The sequence below is a fragment of the Rhinolophus ferrumequinum genome, chromosome 23 (genome assembly GCF_004115265.2).
Source record: "Rhinolophus ferrumequinum isolate MPI-CBG mRhiFer1 chromosome 23, mRhiFer1_v1.p, whole genome shotgun sequence".
Lineage (NCBI taxonomy): Eukaryota > Metazoa > Chordata > Mammalia > Chiroptera > Rhinolophidae > Rhinolophus > Rhinolophus ferrumequinum.
Genome location: NC_046306.1, coordinates 20354649 through 20374156, shown reverse-complemented (window position 1 = coordinate 20374156; position 19508 = coordinate 20354649). Strand labels below are relative to the sequence as shown.

The following is a 19508-nucleotide window of genomic DNA, read 5'->3' as shown; positions in this document are numbered from 1 at the left end:
CTCAAGGTTCCCCAACAGTTAAGGGCTGAGCCAGTGTTGGAACCCAGGCTTCATTCCCTCCCAGCGCCCAGAAAAGCCCTCCTGATTTCTCTAACCCCAGGACAGATGCAGGAAAAACATTAGAAGCAAAAGGAAAACATTTTCATTTTTCCAACAATTTTAAAGTTACGAATGTTTGAGGGTGACCTAGTATTTCTCAAAATGTCCAATATCACTTGCATCAGGATCTGGGGGAAGTTTTTTAAGCGTGCAAATTCCTGATACGTAGCTTCACCTCACCCCGTGACCGCTTCCCAATGCTTTAACTGTTCTTTCTGGGTTGTGATAGGATTCTTCTCAATCTGAAGCACGTGGTTGCATTTTAGTTAAACTGAATTTCAGTCCAGGCTCTGGGAAATGAACCATGACTAAGACACAGCCCCTGCTTTCACATCTGATTAAGAAGGTAGACCGGTAAACAGTGCTTTTCTGGGGAATCAGGGAAGGCTTTGAGGTCTTGGAAGGATGGGTAAAAATGTGTAGGCAGTGAAGGAAGTAGGGGTATAGGTGAGAGGCAGGAATGGGGGCAGTGTGCCAAGTAGCACGAACTGAAAGAGCAAAGGCAAATAATTCTGTGTGGCTAGGCTTGTGTTAGAGATAATTAGGAGTCTGGTACAAATACTGAGGAGGGCCTAGGGAGTTGGAACAGGCTGTGAGGAGCTGTCTTAGAGAGGGAGCCTGGCATACCAGGTGAAGGAGTTTGGCATTTGTCCAGTGAGCAGTGGGGAGCTAAGAGTTTTAAGCAGGGGAGAGACATAGTCTGTTTTGTGTGTTAGATGCTGGTTACAGTGTAGCACATGGTTGGGAAGTGGGCCACTAAGACTAGAGAGAACTCGGAGGGAGTTGTGAGATATGAGACAGCGGCTGAAGAGATGGAGACAAAGGGTCAGATTAAAGGATATTTAGGAGAGAGACCTACCGCTGATTATAAATCAGTGGCACAACCCAGGGGCCAGGATTCTTCTAAGATCTTAAGTAAAGCATTTACATTCTCTATCTACAAGGCAGACTGAGCCCTCCGGTCTTGTTGGGGGGAGGGAAGGGATGCAGAGTCTGATTATTACCACAACAGTGTTTCCACGATGTCCTTCCTTTGTCTCCTTTTGTACCTGAGGGAGATGTGAAGCAGCAGTTACTATAATAGGCCCCAGGTGGCAGGAAAAGCCCACTGTATTAAGTAGGACCAAAAAAAGCGATTTCTAGTGCAGCATGAAATTGAAAATCAACAATCATGACCCAGGGTTTTCTATGCAGGTTCCCTTCTTCCAAGATGGGTGCCAAATGATGTATATCAGGTGTCTCTTGGTGAGATTTGGGGAGGATTCCAGACCTTAACAGCCTTTTGATTGAGTTCCCCTCACACTGTGGCAGATAAGGTATTTTTAATTCCCATTTTATAGATGTAGCAGCTGAGCCTCAGAAGTTATGTGACTTGTTCAAGGGGATCCAGTTTGTGATGGGACTGGGAGTGAGGGGCTCTTGGCCAAGGGGCTTTGCCCTTCCTGCTCCCTCTGCCCTGATGCTGTGCCCCTAAATCTTGCCATGACGTCCCTTCTTATTATACAGATGTTTCCTCTTCAGATGTCATCCCCACCCCATCAACCTGTATCACATTATCCTGTGTATTTTCTTAATAGCACCTATTAGTATCTGAAATTATTGACTTTATGTATCTGGTGTTTCCCTCCAAGAGAATGTGAGCTCCATGAAAACAGGGACAATATCCGTCCCGTTTACCACCTGGAATGGCACCTGCCACTTAGTAGATGCTCAATATTTGCTGAATGACGCAAATAAGCTGGGGAGCGAGGAAAGGAAGGAAACCAACATTAGGCGAAAGCTTAGGATGTTTCAGGTACTTCTCATAAACTACCTCATTGAATCTCCTCACAGCCTTTCAAGGCAGATAGAGCAGGTCCTTGAAAAACTTCATTGCACTCAACATCGTTTCATTATCGTAGGAACTTAACTCCTGCTTATATGAATTAGCCTGTGATAAAATTCGTTTCCTCATTGGTTTCAGTTTCGTCGTTTCTCATAAAAGTCGCACAACCTATTGATGACATTAAATGAGGATTTACTGTACTGTATCTCCATAGCGTGGGTAAGAAAACATGCTAAGTTAGGTTAAGTCAGTGGTGTGTTATTTTTGTGGGCATAGACTCTTTTAAGAATCTATTAGGCACAGATTGTTTGTATACCATGCAGAGGAACTCAAACACCCCTAGGGCCGACTTAGGGATCCCAGATCAAGAAAATCAGGATTAGAGAATTTGGCCAAGGTCTGTCTAGCCTCAAGACGTTACTAGTTTCTCACACCATGGCAAGGGTACGTGTAGTGGACTCCAGGGAACCTGCTGAAGATTCTGGAGGAGGGGAAAATTATGATGCATTGAGCCTTTGATGTCTCAGACCTGGGTTCAAATCCTTCCTCCACCTTCTAGCAGTGTAACTATGGGCAAGGATTCTCACCTCTCTGAATCTTACTTTTGAAATGGAATCTTCCCCCCCTCCCCCAACAATAAGTAATCTTTATTGGTCTGCTCACTAAGTGCCAGGTACTTGGCTAATGGCTTTACAGGTATCTCACTTTTCACCACAACTGTCACCACCTCCGTTTTACAGCTGAGGATTTGGAGGCCAGAACAGGTGTCCTGACTTTTCAAAGATCACGCAGCCTCACCTTGTTAGCCATTGTGCCTCCACTCACACACCTTGGGACATGCCAGACATGCCGTGAGCTCAGGCTTCCCAAAGCTGACTTTTGATTCCATTGCAGTCTCTGTTCTTGGGATTTGTGGGAACATTTGAGTCTGAATTAGGTGAAAAAAGACAAGGAGGGCTGCACAGCAGTGTGAATGGAGGCCAATCCCTTAACTTTGTATGTTGCCTTTCCCCTGTGAGAGCTTCTCTTCAAGCTTGGACCTCTTGATTGGAACGTCTCTGCCATCCCAGGGTCTGCATTGCACGAGATCTGCAGTGTGCATGTGGCCGCTGTGTCTTTTTAGCAATGACATCACCCTGCTGGGTATTGTTGTTTATGAGGCTGTCTCCCCACTTAGCTGGGGGGGCGGGCACTGCTTGGCCATTCCAAGTGGAATTCCTCTGTCTTCCAGCCCCTGGCGCAGGCCTGGCCCAGCAGTGCTGCTCCGGAAATGCCTGTGGAATCAAAGTGAGGACTCTCCCATGTGTTGAGGATTTACTGTATGCCAAGCTTGTCCTGGACACTTTAGATGTGTTATCTCATGTACACCCCCACAGTAATCCTGGGAGGGAGAAGTTACTGTCCCTGCTACTGAGAAGAAACAGAGACTGTTGGGCTTCGCCTTAGGCCTGCTTTTGCTGATTGATGGCAGCAGGACTGAGTCCAGGGCCTGTGCTCTCACCGCGCATGAACTCTTACAGCCAAGGGGCTACTCAAGGGGGACATGGTCCTCAGCCCCCAGGGTGCTCAGAGACTTTCTGTTGAGCCTTTGATGTCTCAGACCTGGGTTCAAATCCTTACTTCACCTACTAGCAATGTAACTATGGGCAAGGATTCGCACCTCTCTGAATCTTACTTTTGAAATGGAATCTTTTTTCCCCCCTAACAATAAGTAATCTTTATTGGTCCGCTCACTAAGTGCGGACCAATACTCACCAACAAGTTTCTAGTCCAGCTCTCTTTTACCCACAAGGAAGCAGAAGCCCAAAGAGGAGAGAGGACTTACTGATAGCCCCTCTTCTCCACTTTACTGCTTATCCTTCTCCGCTTACTTTGGGGCAGGATGGGACCCAATTTTACTCACTATTACGCCATCTGGGTAGCCCAGGGCCTGGTCCAGGTCAACACTCAGTAAATACTTTTAAATTTTATTTATTATGAAAACATTAAGAAAGACATAAACATTAGTATAACGTTTTCGGTGTTTTGGTGTTTTTTTTTTAAGGGGGACGCAGCTCACAGTGGCCCATGCGGGGATCAAACCAGCAACCTTGGTGTTATTAGCACCACGCTCTAACCAACTGAGCTAATGAGCCACCTCCAACATTAGTATAACCAACATCCCTATACCCACCACTCAGTTTGCGAAATAAAACTTTATTAATTAAGCTGAAGTTCCTCCACAACTGCATACCCACAGAAATAAATACTCTCCTGAATTTGGAGTTGTGTGTTATTCCTATACATCTTTTTATTCAGATATAATTCATGTACCATAAAATTCAGCCTTTTTAAGTGTACAATTCAGTGGTTTTTAGTATATTCAGAAGATTGTGCAACCATCACCACTATGTAATTCCAGAACATTTTCATCACGCCAGAAGAAATCTTGTACCCATTAGCAGTCACTCCCCCATTCCTCCCTTTCTCCAGCCCCTGGCAATCACTAATTTGCTTCCTGTCTCCATGGATTTCCCTGTTCTGGACATTTACTCTATATGTGGCCTTTCGTGTCCGGCTTTGTTACCATAATGTTTTCAAGGTTCAGCTGTGTTGCAGCATGTGTCACTGCTTCATTCCTTTTTACGCCTGAATAGTATTCCATTATGTGGTCATACCACATTTGTTCATCCATCCATAAGTTGATAGACATTTGGGTTTTATCCACTTTTTCCTATTATAAATAATGCTGTTGTGAACATTCATGTACAAATTTTTGTGTGGATGTATGTTTTCAGTTCTCTTGAGTGTATACCTAAGAGTGGATTTGCTGGGTCCTATGGTAACTCTGTGTTTATTTTGAGGAACTGCCAGACTGTATTCCAAAGTGGCTGCACCATTTTACATTCCCACCAGCAATGTGTGAGAGTTCCAATTTTTACATCCTCACCAATACTTGTTATTGTCTGTCTGTCCGACTATGTCTGACTATAACCATCCTAGTGGTGGTATCTCATTGCGGTTTCAATTTGTATTTCCCTAATGACTAATGATGTTGAGCTTGTTTTCATGTGCTTATCAACCATTGTAAATCTCCTTTGGAGCAATGTCTATTCAAATCTTTTGTCCATTTTAAAATTGGATTATCTGTCTTTTTATTGTTGAGTTATAAGAACTCTTTATATATTCTGGATACCAGGCCCTTATCAGATATATGATGTACAAATGGTTTCTCCCATGCGGGGGGGCTGTCTTTCTGGGTTTTTTTGATAGTGCTCTTTGAAGCACAAATGGTTTAAATTTTGATGAACTCCAATTTATTTTTTCCTTTGGTTGCTTGTGCTTCGAGTGTTATATCTAAGAAACCATTGCCTAATCCAGGATCATGAAGATTTACACCTATGTCTTCTAAGAGATTTAAAGTTTTCGCTCTTACATTTAGGTCTTTGTTTCATATGTAGTTAATTTTTGTATATGGTATGAGGTAGGTCCTATGCATTTTTAGTCCTTTTACTAGGTGTGTGCTTTTAAACAATACATGATACTATTTTTCCTGTCTTTTGGACTTTAGATAGTAACGTATATATTCTTGTGCAGCTTGCTTTTTTTCATTCAGCCTATGGAGGAGAGTCATCCATGTTGACATAGGTAACTAGTTCATTCGTTTTCACTGTGCTGTAGGTTTCATTGCATAAAAATACCACATTTCATTTATCTTTTCACCTGTGAAGGTCCTTTTGGTACGTTGCTATTGCAGATGGTAAACAGTCTAATTGTGCAGTGTGCCTAAATGAGCATATTCAGATTTACTAGAAAAATACAAAATTTCTCTCCTAAGTGGTTTTACAAATTTGCACTTCTGCCAGCAATGTATTATTAGAATTGCTCTTGTTCTGTGTCCTCACCAAGACTCGGGATTGTCAGGCTTTTTGGTTTTTCCAAGACTCATGGGTATAAAATGATACCTCATTGGTATTTCCAAGTTTAATAACAAAGTTTATTTTTCAGTAAATATTTGCATAGTTGAATGAGTGGATACATGAAAACAGAATGGATGCAGCTCTTTGATGAGGAGATACCCCTTTACTCTGCCTATGGCTAGAGGATGGCAGGGCTCTGGGCCTAAACAGTATGGGCTGTTTGTAGGGAAATCCTACAGTTAGGAAGTGTTGGGCAAGACTGAGAACTCCATATGTGGGAGAAGGCAGTTGTCACCTGGAAACCAGTGATGGGAACCTTTCCCCAGGAAGAGGCTAGAGTCCTGCCCTTCTATCTCCCCATACTTTCAGCAAGAAGGGAGGGGGCTGGAGAGAGAAAAGCCAGAGGGAATTGTGAAGGGTAAGAACAGGGTCCCACAGTCTTAGGGATAACCCTTTTTGGAGAGACCTTCTCATGGTGGTATGTGTTTCCCATCTTTCTTCTACTGAATTTGGGGGTGATAATAATGCTAGTAAGGAAAAGAATAGTAATGATCAGGTGTTGAACATTTATGTGTGAGGCATTGTGCTTTTTCTTGTTTTGTAAGTATTATCTCATTCACTTCCCTATGGGGTAGCTGCTGTTACTACTCATGCTTTACCGATGAGGAACAGAGTAACTGAGGGATTGCACTCAAGCAGTCTGACTCCAAAACTCTTAAGCACTGCGCTGTGCTGTTAGCCTGACTCAGCTAAACCCAGGAAAGCAAAGAAAGGAGAGGCTCGTCCAGGCTTAGGTGGGTGAGAAACACGAGTCATAGGACCCACTGGGCCTGGCATGGAGGGGAGGCAGGGAGCAGAGTGAGAGGCCCGTGCAAAAGGTGGTTCTTGAGAAGCAGATGCCCCCACCCCAGTGGACATGGCCCATTCGGCAGGCACTCATGGGCACCTCTTCTGTGCCAAGTCCTGTGCTAGCATCTGGGGATCCAGAGAGGGATCCATCTGTTCCTGGGGTGTAGAGAGAGACAGATGATAAATAAGAAGCCTTACCAATAAATGTGAAAAATTTAAAAATTGGGATATGTGATACTAAGGGGGAAGAGGGACCTTTATAGGAGGGACCTAATTTAGCTAGTGTAGTCAAGGGAGGCTTCTTTGAGGAGGTGACATTTGAGCTGAGACTTGAAGGACAAGAAGGAGGCAGCCATGCCCTAGTTTGGGGAAGGAATATTTCAGGTGGAGGGCAGAGCAGGGCTAAAATCCCTGAGGCAGGAAGGAGTTTGGTGTGGTTTACAAATTCTCAGAAGGCTGGTGTACCTAGAGTGGAGTGAATGAAAGGGTAGAGATGAGGCTGGGGAGTGGGCAGGGCCTCTAAGCCAGGGTCAGCTGATGGGTCTATAGTCTACAAGTTGAAATAAGGTCCAGAGATTCCAGAGAAACTCTCTTCTTGTTTCTCCCTAAGGATTGGGGGTTGGTCTGGGGAAGAGGATAGGATGGGTGGGGAGAGTTCTTGGCATCTAAACAGATGGAACAAGAATTTGGAGGGTGTGGGTGGCCTTAGCCCCTCAGGACACAGGTGAGAAGACAGCACCTCAAACCGAGGGCTGTCCAGATGTCCTTCAACAGGTAAGGGGCAAAACAAACGGGGGCACATCCATAATATGGAATACCACTCACAAGGAAAAGGAACAAACTATTGATACAGACAGCAACTTGGATTACTCTCCAGGGAATTATGCTGAGTGAGAAAAGTCTCAGATTATATACTGTACCATGTCATTCAAGTAACATTTTTTGAATTGACAATTTAGAAATGGAGGGCAGATTGGAGGTTGCCAGAGGTTACGGCTGGGCTGTTGTTGGAACTGTCAGTATCTTGACTGGTGGTAGATTCACGAACCTACACAGGTGATAATTTGTATAGAACCTCACACACCCACGCACACCCGCACACACAAGCATATATATATATAATATATATACAGTGACTCCACATAACAACCCGATGAAATCAGGTTATGCCCATTTTATGATGGAAATTAAAACTCCAAGAGAAAAAGAGACCTTCTCAGGGTCACATAGCAAGTAAGAGACAAAGCTAGACCGTCTGACTCTGGAGCCAGTGTTATCAGACCCTCTTCTGCCATTCCTTCCCAGACCTCCTATTTTTGGCTTCCTCTCTCCTTCGTACACTGGCCCTCCCGGGCCCACTCCTGCTACTCTTTCTGCCCTGCCCTTCACTCCCCCGAGCTCCCCTGGCTTGCCGGTGTCCTTGGCCCCCACCCCTTTCATTCATATTCTGAGCATAATTTGGAGCTGGGGTTGGGCCAGACTATCTGCATGATGACCCCTAGGGGGACACCTGGTACTCTAGGGTGTCCTTCAGCCCTTCCTATTCCACCCAGCTGCCTGGCAAGGGGCATCGTGGAGGGGCTCACAACCCAGCCCCTTACCTACCTGCCATGGACAGAATGTGTGTGGCACGTGTAGAACAGAGGATAGAGCCAGCAGGCTGCCCATACCCGGCAGGGAGGTCAGCACGCCGGGGTGTGGGGGTAGTACTGGACCTCTCAGGGCGGGTGGTTCTGGAAGCTGATACGAGCAGCAGCAACTGCTGTCATTATCTGGGCTCTAAGAATAGCTTGGCCTGAAGAGTTGGGGGCTAGGGCCAGGGAAGAAGGCAGGAGCTTGTTTCCACCGCCCCCTCCTCCCCTGCTGCTTGGCCTACAAACTGGGAAGCCTCCCTTTTGGCTTACCATTTGCCCTGGAGTGGTTTTCATGGACACATCTTGTCCACTCTTGGGCTGGAGGAAAGAGGGTGTCTCGGGGACTCACTCAGACCCAGGGCTGAGGGCAATGAGCCCACATCCTAAGGACCGGCCCTCACCAGGCCCTCCCCACTGACACGGCGTAGGGACTGCTTTGTAAAGAATCATATTGGAAGTGACCCTTATTCATTTAGCAAACACTTAAGAAATAGGTGATACAAATTCAAAATAGGTGATACATGATTCAAAATTCAAAGGTATAAAAATGTGTGCGTGGGAAAAACATCAGTCTCCCTCCTTTCCCTAACCCCCAGCCACCTATCCCCTCTGCAGAGGAAACAGCTCTTACCAGCTTCTTGTTACTGCCTCCCAGAGCTGCTCCCTCCATAGGTAAGTACATACAACTCTTCTCTCCCCCCATTTTTACAGGGGTAGTAGCATATTCCATATATTCTTCTGTTGCTCACTTTTTTCACTTAATGATATCTCTTGGAACTAATCATACTTTATTGATTCTCTGTTATGTGCCCGGCACTATTCTAAGCTCCTCAGTCGTTTTAACTCATATAATGCTCATCAGAATCCTATGTGGTAGGTTCTCTTTACGAATCTCCATTGTTAAGAGATTAATTTTCCAATATTTCGTAGCTGAATATTTCCAATATCCCAATATTTCAGAGCCAGGATTCAATCCCAGGCAGTCTGACTTTAGATAAGGTATTCTTTGTCACTGCCCTGCACTGCTGCTCACGTGCGAGGCATATCACTGCATAGCACGCCCTCACTCTCCCTAACGGCCAAGGTAAGAAATGTATACTGAATACCTGCCATGGCCAGGCTTAGGCTGGAACCCTGCAGAGAATAAGAAAGACTAGGTCTCTGCCCTCTTGGAACTGGCAACCCAGCTCCCATGAGTGTCTGTCAGCCAAGGCAGGAGAGGGGAAACCCACGTGTCACATACACGCACATGCTCATACACAGATCTGCTGTTCTCACACACCCTGTTCCTTTATCCCCTGGTCCTTCACTCACACAGCCTCTGAGCTGGAAGGCCTTAGAGCCCAGAGCTATAGGTGGAAACCTGGAGGTCCAGGCGGCGGTCGACACAAGAGATCATGATGTGGCCCTTGTGGGCCTCATCCCTTGCCCCCTGGGATCCATTTCAGCAGGGCTGGTGCGGGGTGTCTCTAATCCAGGGCCTCAACCATTGTTTGAAGTTGGGAACAATTGAAGGGCAAGGGAGCTATAGATAGATCCACAGCTGCTGTCACCTGTTCCAGCCTGGGCACTGGGCCTGAGCATTGTCTACATGGGGGCACTCTACCAGTGAGGGCCCGCTGGGGGTAGGAGGTTGGCTCAGCTCAGCTCTAGAGAGACTGAGTCAGAGGCTTAGAGAGAGAAATACAGATTCTCAGAGGAAGGAGAACGACAGGGTGACACAGAAAGACCAACACTCTTGAGAGATACAAAAGACTCCCACCAAATACGAAAAAACACTGAGACTGGTTGGGGGTGGGGGCGTAGACAGAGAGCTATTGAGACAGTGAGGGCCTGAGGCAAAGGTTAAACTCAAGGATGCAGCAACTCAGGAAGGGAGACCAGAGCCCATGCTGGGGTCCAGACCAGTTCAGTCCAGCAAAGGTCTTTCTGTCCATCCCTCCATCTCCAGGAGGCTGACCCATGTATATTTCTCTCCGCGGCAGCCACATCCCAGATTCTTCTGGGGCAGTCTTGGGAGGTACTCTTGGGAGTGCTCGGAGAGGCCCTGGGGGTCTTTGAAAGGGAGAGGTCGTGCTGCTGGGTCCTGTCATAACTTTAATTCTCTAGGTGATCTTGGACAAGGGTCTGCCTCTTCCCACTGTTCAACAAGAGAGCTGGTTTACGTGATCACGAAAGGGTCTTTTATCCTCTGATGCCTGTCAGGACACTTCCCCTCATGTGTCTAACCTCCCTCCCTCTTGCTGCAGCTGAGGCCACAGTCCCCTCCTTTATTTGCCCTTCATGAGGATGGGGGACAGCTGGTTCCCCTCCCCCTCACACAGTAACCTTTCAACCATAAACCCATGCTGAGGCGTCTCTCCTCCGGATAAACAGCCCTGATGCCTTTTGGCTGCCCTCATCCTATTTTCTGCTTGAAGCATCAGAGCTGGGGCCCACTCAGGCCCTCTGCAGCTGCCCAGGGCCCCAGGAGGGGGACAAGCCTTAGACGAGCAGGGGCCCCACCACCCCCAGGATACCAGGGTATAGGGCCCCCTCTGTGGGCCTAACCACCTCGCAGGTGGACCATTATGGCAGCCGCCTCCTAAATCAGTCTTCCTGCCACCGGTCTCACCCCTCCAGTCCGTCCTCCACACCAGCTGCCACAGGGATCTTGTGAACACATAAATCTGACCACACTGTCAAATGCCCTTGCTCAGAGCTCTTTGATGAAGAAAATAAAATTAAAAAATGCCTTTGATGGCTCCCCAACTCCCGCAGGATAAAGCACCAAATCCTAATCTGGCTTTTGAGGCCCGTCAGTGTCCAATCCCAACCTCTCCGTCCAGCGTCACCTCCCTTCGTGGCCCAACCTCAGCCTATGTGGCTGCTCCAGCCTTAGAGTTTGGGATCATGTTCTCCGTCCCCTCTCCTCTACCTCAGTGCTTCTCTCTGGCCAGGTCCCTCCTCTCTCACCGGGATCGCCACAGTCTCCTCACTGCTCTGCCTGTGGCATCTCTTGCCCCTTCCAGTCCATTCTCTCTCTGGCAGCCAGAGTGATCATTACCAAACTTCAGACCACTTACTGTCCAGCCTTTACAACTTCCCACTGCACCTGCAATGAAGTCTGAGTCCCTTCCAACTCCTACAAGACTCTGAGTCAATCAGCTTCCTGCCTACCTGTCTAATCTCCCCTTGTTCCCATGCCAGTGGCACTAGCATGACAGGGCCTCAAACATACCACCAAGCTATTTTCTGTCTCAAGGCTTGTTCCTTTTGCTTGGAATATTCTTCCCCTGGCTCTTAGCCTGGCTGTCTCCTTCTTATCCTTCAGGTCCCACCTTAAAATTCACCTCTTCAAAGAGGCCCTCCCTGACCAACTTGAAAAGAGTACACTCCATTACTCTCCACAGTTTCACTCTGTTTAGTTCTTTCATAGCATGTGCCACAATTCTTCGTTATCTTAAAAACCATATTTACTTGTTTATTTACTGCTAGTCTATGAGGGAAGGGGCCTTGTTGTCGTGCCTCTCTCCTTGCCAGCCTTTGTTTCAAACGTGCTTTTATCCTTTAAACTTTTCCTTTCTGACATCTTTCTTGAGTGTCTTTCCTTTTCTGGATCGTGAGTGTCTTGTTCCCATCCTGGACACAGATTAAAAGCTGTCAGATGCATGTTGAATTGAATTCATGTGTCTTAGCTGTAGTAGTATTTTTAAGAGTTCTTCAATGTCTGTATCCAAAGAAGGACTTCCAGGCACTGGGATGCATTGGTGGCAGATATATTTTGGCCTGGGGTTGGTTCCCAAATCACATCTTCTCTGCCTACCTGCCTGCCCTTACTTTCTCCAACACTCAGCTCCCTCACTGGCATCTTGGGCTAGAAGAGGAGAGGCCAGAGAGACTATGCCCCTTTTGTGATTTACTCCATCAGCTCTTTGATCTGGAAATCTCCCCCAAATAGCCCCGGCTCAGCAGCTGCCTACAGGTCTGGCTGATATTAAGCTGTGGCTTCAGGACTCTTGGCAACTGCTGATCTGAGGCCTTTTGTGGAGGGGAGTTGGGGACATCTAGACCCTGTTGTCTAGCTTGGCTCCGGCCACCCTTCATTCTAAGACTTCCAATCTCCATCTTTGGCCATGTTACCCTTTATCCTGGATCCTGCCCGTTCTCTCCAGTTCTGTTCCTAGCTAGGCCCAAAGTTCTCTGGCTCTGCTGTGGAGGGTGTAGGTGGGGGTGGCAGACAGCATTTCAGTCTTTGAGGGCAGTGATAGGCCTGTCCAGGACCCCTGAGGCCCGGCCCTCCCTGACAGCCCTTCCCAGCGCTGTCAGTACCTTAAGTACCGAGAAGGTTGTGGTTCTTTGAATGATTTCTGGAAAGACCCTTTCCATCCCAGTAGGGTAGACACACTATAAGCCAGGCTGCAGGCGACTCAGTTGCTTTCCTGCTGGGCCTGACTGAAGCTACTTTTCTCTTTTCCTGGTTTTCGTGTGCTGAGGTAGAGAGCTCACCTTGGGAGTGGAATTCTGGAGTCTGGCCAGGGTCTCCCCCTGTCCCCATCAGGGCCTCGGTGTCCTCAGCTAATTGAGGGGCTGGACGAGAGGATTTCCCTTCCAGTTCCTGGTTCCTAATGCCCTGGGAGTCTTTAAAAAAAAATGGAGGAAGAAATGTAAAAGATACAGGAAAGTACAGAGAATAATGAACAAACCATTGCACACATTTTGTCATATTTGCTTCGAGTCTTTTGCACCAGGATTCTACCACTTAAGTGTTCCCGGAAACCCAAGGACTCTAAACCGATGTACACATCTGTGTAGACTCTGTACTCATAGCCCTGGGAAGACAAGGCAGGAAGGAAGACTTTGGTCTCCCTACAGTGGCTACTCAGAGAATGAGTGAATTGGGATGAGAGGGTGGTTATCAAAAAACAAAGCTTCCAGAAGTGCTAAAATCTTGGAATCCTAGAATCCTAAAGTTGGAACAGATCTCAGAGGTTGTCCAGTCCACAGCCTCAAGCCCTGTGCAACCTCTGCTTGATTTTTCCTTGCTATTGGCAGGCTCACTTTCTTCCAAGGCAGCCTCTTCCACTGCTGACTGGCTCCAAGTATGCAAAAGTCCTTTTTTGTGTGTATGCATTATGTCCAAATTCTGCTTCCTTGTAACTGCCCCACTGGTCTGCTCTTGAGGCCACACAAATCACATAGGCTCTCTCTGCTCCAGGACACTTCTTTAGGTAGTTAAAGTCGGCACGTTAAGCCCTTGAGATTGTAGCATTTGTTGTATCTCCCAGGTCCATCTTGAATTTCCTCATTGCTTTGTTATCTTGGTCTGTGAGCTCATCTCATCAGGAAGGTGTGCCCTGGGTAGTAGAAGTGAACTTACAGGGCAGTTCTAGACCCATTTCTTTCGGTTGGTTTCTCAGCCCCAGGTTTATACACCAGAATTCAGACCCACATTATTTTTGGTATCTGCTGCGCTTGTTAGAGGTTGGGATTCTCCAGGCTAATTCTATAGCTTGAGCCCTAGACAAGCAGCCCTGCTTTCTGAGCACCTGTGAACAGTGAGCAGAGTTTTCTCCACCTTCCTGGCTTTCTATAAATTGCTCAAGCCCAGCTCTTTAGCCTCTGACCCCATAAGGAGATTAAAGCCCTGTAATCTGAAATGATCTATCAAGTTTGGTTAATTCTCTTACTCAACAGATATTTATTGACCTTCTATTACGTGCAGGTACTCAGCAAGGTGCTAGGTATGTAGTTACCAAGCTCTTAGACTTTAGTGGGGGCAGCCAGGCAAGAAACAATTTAAGTTCTATGAAGAGAATTAATACAGAATGATGTTCTCACTAATGTCATGTGGTGAGAAAGAAGAAAGGAATATGTCACGTAGGATTCCATTCACATAAATGTCAAAGACTAGTCTGTGACGTTAGAAGTCAAGAGTGTAGGTGAAGGAGTGGTGACTGAAAAGGGTGTAAGAGAGATGCTGGTGATTTTGGTTTCTTGAACAGGGTGTGTTTACTTTGTGCAAATTCATCAGGCTGTACAAGAATATTCACCACAGCCCTGATCATAATGGCGGCAAGACCACAAACAGTCTAAATGTCTACCCAAAGGAGATGTGTACCATTTTATAACATGGGGAAATATCTGTAGGATAAATTCCTAAAAGGGTCTGGGCATTTGTAATTTTGATAGCTATTGCCAAATGTGGCCAGGTATTTATAACAAAGCTTTCATGTAAGATAAAGTTCATACATCTTAAGCATACAGCTCAATTAGTTTTACCGAATGAACACACCTGTGTAACCACCAGTCAGCTCAGTACATAGAGTGTTTCCTGCATTCCAGAGGCTTCTCTCGTGCTCCCTCCAGTCCTTACCTTCCCTCGAAGGACCACTTTCCATTTTTATCATCATATGTTAGTTAGCTGTGCCTGTTTTGAACCATAGATGGTTAAAAGTGTACCTTTGGAATTATTTCTATGTATTTTATGGAATACAGATATATCTGTGCATTTGGAATTGGTAGAGGATTTCTCCATGTGAGCTCAGCCTGACGTGTGCCTGGAATCCTGGCACTGAGCCTCTCTAGTTCTACATGCCCAGTGTCTAAGGTTCCAGGAACCTTTGATTCTCTGACTCTAAAATTCTGTGTGTGTCGTCACCAGGGCCTGAATGGGGTGACGGACAGGAGAGCCTGGAAGTGCCCTGACACATTCCGAAGCCTGTATCAGGCCGACAGAGTGCCAGCACCCCAAACTCCTGTTGAAAGTGGGGTATGGGAGGGGGCTAACTGTGGGAAGTTGGCTTCCTGTGAATTTTGAATGTCAGAGTATGAATTTTGAATGTCAGCTCCTAATTGGTCTAAATTTCTTCAATTTGCTGTCTCTTCACACAAATCATGTCTTTATGCAAGGGTCCCAGGTTTGGTTTTCTTTCTGTGTGACTCAGAGAGATGGGGATAAAAGGAGGGGAAAAGAGACAGCATCTGGGTATTTGGAGAGGGATGTCTCATTCTTTCTGCTTCTCTTTTTGACCTGGTCTCTGACACAGCTTATCTGTGAAATTTGGCTAGTGTTTTCCTTTCTCTGGGCCTCAGTTTCCCTGGATGTATAAAGAGGGTTGGACTAAATAATCCCAGAGAACATTCTGTGGTTCCCCTCTCTGAGTCTCCATGCTCTCCATTCTGGGCTTGTGGGTCTTTTTCTGGGTGTATCATACTTCCTGTGACTCAGTTTCTCTTCCCAAGCTCTGCAGTCTTTCCAAATCGCTCACTGATTTGTCACTGCCTGTGTCAGTCTCTGAATCCTAGCCTCCTTGGCTCTCAGTGGAGTGTCTCTTTTCGGCCTTTGTACTCCCCTGACAATGGGAGGTAAAAATAGCCCAGGGGCTGTGCTGGTGGAGATAAAAGGGAATTTGCCTTTTGTGTCCTGTGGTCAGGCTGGGGGGGCTGTGACACGTGGAGATTGCTGACATAGTTCTCCTCCGAGCTGACCTTGACGGCGGCAATAAAAGGGGTAGCCCAGTTCCCAGCCCTCACCGAGGTGCTGAGGTGGGTGATCAGGGCTGGGGTTGGAGCTGAGGGGAAGGCAGGTGGGCCGGTGGGTGAGAGTGCCTGTGGGTTGGTATGAATCACTCTGTATCTGTGGGAGAGGAGGCTGTGGTATTTCAGAGTGTATGTGTATGTATTGGGGGCTCACCAGGGAAGCTGAGGTGGGGAGCCCAGGGAATCACCTAGTGTAAGGCCTTGTGGGTTGTGAATCATGCCCCAGTTTGGGGGCCCTGGTCCCTCAGTTCCTCCGTCACTGCCATCTTCCAGTGCCTGCTGCCGTGGACCGCCTTAAACCTCCAAGATTTTTAGTTCCTCATCCTCCACCTCTCAGTGCCACCACCATGATGGATGTGAGTGAACTCGGGGAGTCTGCCCGCTACCTCCGCCAGGGCTACCAGGAGATGATGAAGGTTCACACTGTCCCGTGGGATGGTAAGTGAAGGCAGAGAAGGCACAGCCACAGAGAAACCTTTGTGGACTCAGACCAGGAGTGGCCAGGGGTGGCACTGAGCTCCGGACTGAAGGAGCACACACACTCTGACCTGACAGCTTTAGCTCTGGACCTTTCCCTCAGTCTGGGGTCCTGAGGCTAAGTTCTGTGTACATCACTGTGTTTGTCAGCAAGCCTCGTTTTGCCCCTCTGTGAAATGGGACAGTATTACCTGCCTCCCGCAGCTGCAGTCTGTGGCTAGAGCCTGAGGCCTCTGAGATGAGAATGTCTGGTATGCATGCAGGCTGCCTCTGTGTGTCCATAAGACCTGTGCTGGAGTTATTTTTAGTGCTTTCCATAGAGCTAAAGGCTCTGTTTATTAGGGACTGGAATAAAGACTACTATTTATGACCTGGTTTGCTCATAGGACAATAATAACAATAGGCAATGTGTATCCAGTGCTTATTGTGCACCAGGCCCAGAGCAGATGACCTTCCATGCATGATCTCAACAACCTAGGGAGGTGGGGACCAGGGTCAGGGCCAGCTTCATGGGTGTGCTATCTCTGCAGTTGCAAAGAGCACTGTCCTCAGAAGGGCCTCATGCTTGATTTAACACTCTATTACCATCTTGGAATTTTTAATAATTATTTTTAACAAGGGGGTCTGTATTTTAACACTGGAGCCTGCAAGTTATATAGTTGGTCTTGGCTAAGATACGTGGCTAGTAAGTGGCAGGACAGGGAACAGAACCCAGCGGTCTGTAGCCTGAATCCCTGCCTTTACCACCATGATACATGGGCACCCTGAAGCTCTGGGGCCAGCTGGCCAGGCACAAAGGGGCACAAGACACAGTTAGGAGACCTGGGTTTAAGTCTTCAGCAAAATGGAGGATGCAGAATCCCGGTGAGAATTGTGTGCCTGATGTTGAGGGCTGTTCCATGTGGGGCCTCCGGAGATGCCCACAACATTTTGCCTTTGTGGGAACAGGCCCAGAGAGAATGAGGGATTTTCCTGAGGTCACAGGGCAAATATGGCAGAAACAGGAATCTGAACCGAAGTGTGTCATCCAGGGCGGTGAGGGACTGTTATGTCAGTCAAGTAATCCTCTGAGATCTCTAGGGATCCACCCAGCTCTGCCCTTCCAGGAGCCTGGGTCTGGAAGATATTCTCTGGGTATTCCTGCATCCTGACAGGGGCCCCGGGAGGGGCACAGCTCTGTGGATATGACTTGGGAACCCCAGCTGGAACGCCCCCACCCCCCTGCCCCTGGGTGCTTCCCAGCTGCTCTCAAAGCCCCAATGCTCTCCCCCCAACCCAGGGAAGAAGCGGGTCTGGATACCTGATGAACAGGATGCCTACGTGGAGGCTGAGGTCAAGTCGGAGGCTACGGGGGGCAGAGTCAACGTGGAGACCAAAGATCAGAAGGTTTGGCTGCCCCTTTCCCAGGGTTACCTCCCCTGCCCCCCCAGGTCCAGCTCCCGTCCAGGGCGCTCTGTATTAAAGGGGATCTGGGAGCACACAAGGGTGAGAGGTTGGTTCCCGCCCTCCAGCCACTCCACGATACGGCCTCCCTGGCAGGTACTGATGGTGCGCGAAGCCGAGCTGCAGCCCATGAACCCACCCCGTTTTGACTTGCTGGAGGACATGGCAATGATGACGCACCTCAACGAGGCGACGGTGCTGCACAACCTGCGCCAACGTTACGCTCGCTGGATGATCTATGTGAGCCATGGGTCAGGGAGGGGCCATGGGTGGGGCCAGGCTGGGTGTGCTTGGGGCAGCGTCACAGCAGTAGGGGCAGGGCTCGAGGTAGAGCCACAGTGCTGTGGGGCCAGAGCCATGGGCAAGGGGCGGGGCCGTGTGCAGTGAGGGGCGGGGTGATGTCCTGGGCTGTGGAGGCGGGGCCACGGGCTGGGGCAGGGCTAGAGGTGGGGCTGGAGGTTCGGTTCTGGGATTGTAGGGGCGGAGCTTCAGCAGCAGGGACACGGAGCTGGAGATATGGACTGTGGGAAAGAAGAAGGGCTGGGGTGAGGTTAGGACAACCACAGAGGGTTTGGCATGGCACATTAAGTGGCTCCTTGGGGAATATTACAAGGGTCATGGTTTTGTGAGGGCTGCAATGGAAACTTGGCCTCCAACAATCCACCTCCACACTCTCTCCTCAGACTTACTCGGGCCTGTTCTGTGTCACCATCAACCCCTACAAGTGGCTCCCAGTCTACACACCCTCTGTGGTCGCCGCTTACAAGGGAAAGCGCCGCTCAGAGGCCCCACCCCACATATACGGGGTGGCGGATAACGCTTACAATGATATGCTGCGCAGTAAGGGCCTCTTGGACTCCTCTTCCTCTCTCCACCCAAGACCCCTACCCCAAATCCAGGGAATCCTCTGTAAAGGACCCCTGTCCCTCCACTTGCATTGTCCTCCTTTTGATACTCCCAGACACTCTAGCACAGCCATTCTGTCTCTCCAAGTGTGAGCTGGCCTACAGTTTGGAGGGTCCCATCTGGTCCTTTCCATTTCTGGCCCTCGCGGTGGAAGGGCTGCCCCGGTGCCATGGATACCCAAGGTATTCCACCTGGGGCTGGTCCCTCACCTTAGCTAACTTCTCTATCTCCTTCCCTTTCCTCCAGACCGAGAAAATCAGTCCATGCTGATCACGTAAGTGTGGGGCTCGGGAATGGGGTGGGAAATGACGGCCATCTGGCAGAAAGGGAGTGGAACTAAAATCATTTCCCAGGCTTGATTCTAAAGTGCTTGGGGCAGGACTTTTACCACCTGGAGCCAGTGTCCCAGCTGAAGCTAAAGTAGAGCATATTCTCTGCCCGCATTCTGGACAACCACATTATTGATGATGGACAGGGAAGGGACACCAAGTACCAGAGATTACCAGCCAAGATCCCCCTTCTTCCCAATACCTGGAATCTTCTCCTACCTTGATCTTTTGGGAGTTCTGATTGTGGCTCAAGAAGAGTAGGAAGATTCCATTCCCTTTTTCTCTTTCTTACCATCTCTATCTCTGAATCTTGTTTCTGATCCTTCATTTGGCCCCATGGGAAAGTGGTAGAATTCTTACATGCTAAGCTCATGTCTAGCCAAGGCACTGTGGGCATTGTTTGTGTGTAATGTGTGTGTATGTGCAGCTGGTGGTTAAGAGCAAGGCCTTTGAAACCAGAAGGACCTGGGTTTAGGTTCTGTGAGCACTTCCTGCTGCTGTTGCTTTTGGGCCTCTGAGTCTCATC

General features: G+C 48.2%; 1 protein-coding gene and 1 non-coding gene across 3 annotated transcripts in view; one reads left to right on the top strand and one right to left on the bottom strand.

The window, feature by feature from the left end:
• Window positions 1-19508, top strand: part of MYH7B (myosin heavy chain 7B) — a 39996-nt gene that overhangs the window by 185 nt on the left and 20303 nt on the right. The window contains exons 2-7 of one of the 2 annotated variants that reach the window (XM_033094470.1): window positions 1294-1410; window positions 16101-16265; window positions 17584-17690; window positions 17844-17987; window positions 18431-18587; window positions 18900-18927. In XM_033094470.1, the coding sequence (XP_032950361.1) occupies window positions 16175-16265; window positions 17584-17690; window positions 17844-17987; window positions 18431-18587; window positions 18900-18927 (527 nt within the window). In that variant the 5' untranslated portion in view covers window positions 1294-1410; window positions 16101-16174. Of the gene's footprint in view, window positions 1-1293; window positions 1411-16100; window positions 16266-17583; window positions 17691-17843; window positions 17988-18430; window positions 18588-18899; window positions 18928-19508 lie in introns of those variants that run through there. The other variant, XM_033094471.1, reaches the window with a different exon arrangement.
• On the bottom strand, window positions 3986-4059 carry TRNAI-AAU (transfer RNA isoleucine (anticodon AAU)). Its single transcript has one exon. It is a non-coding gene; the product is annotated as a tRNA-Ile (tRNA).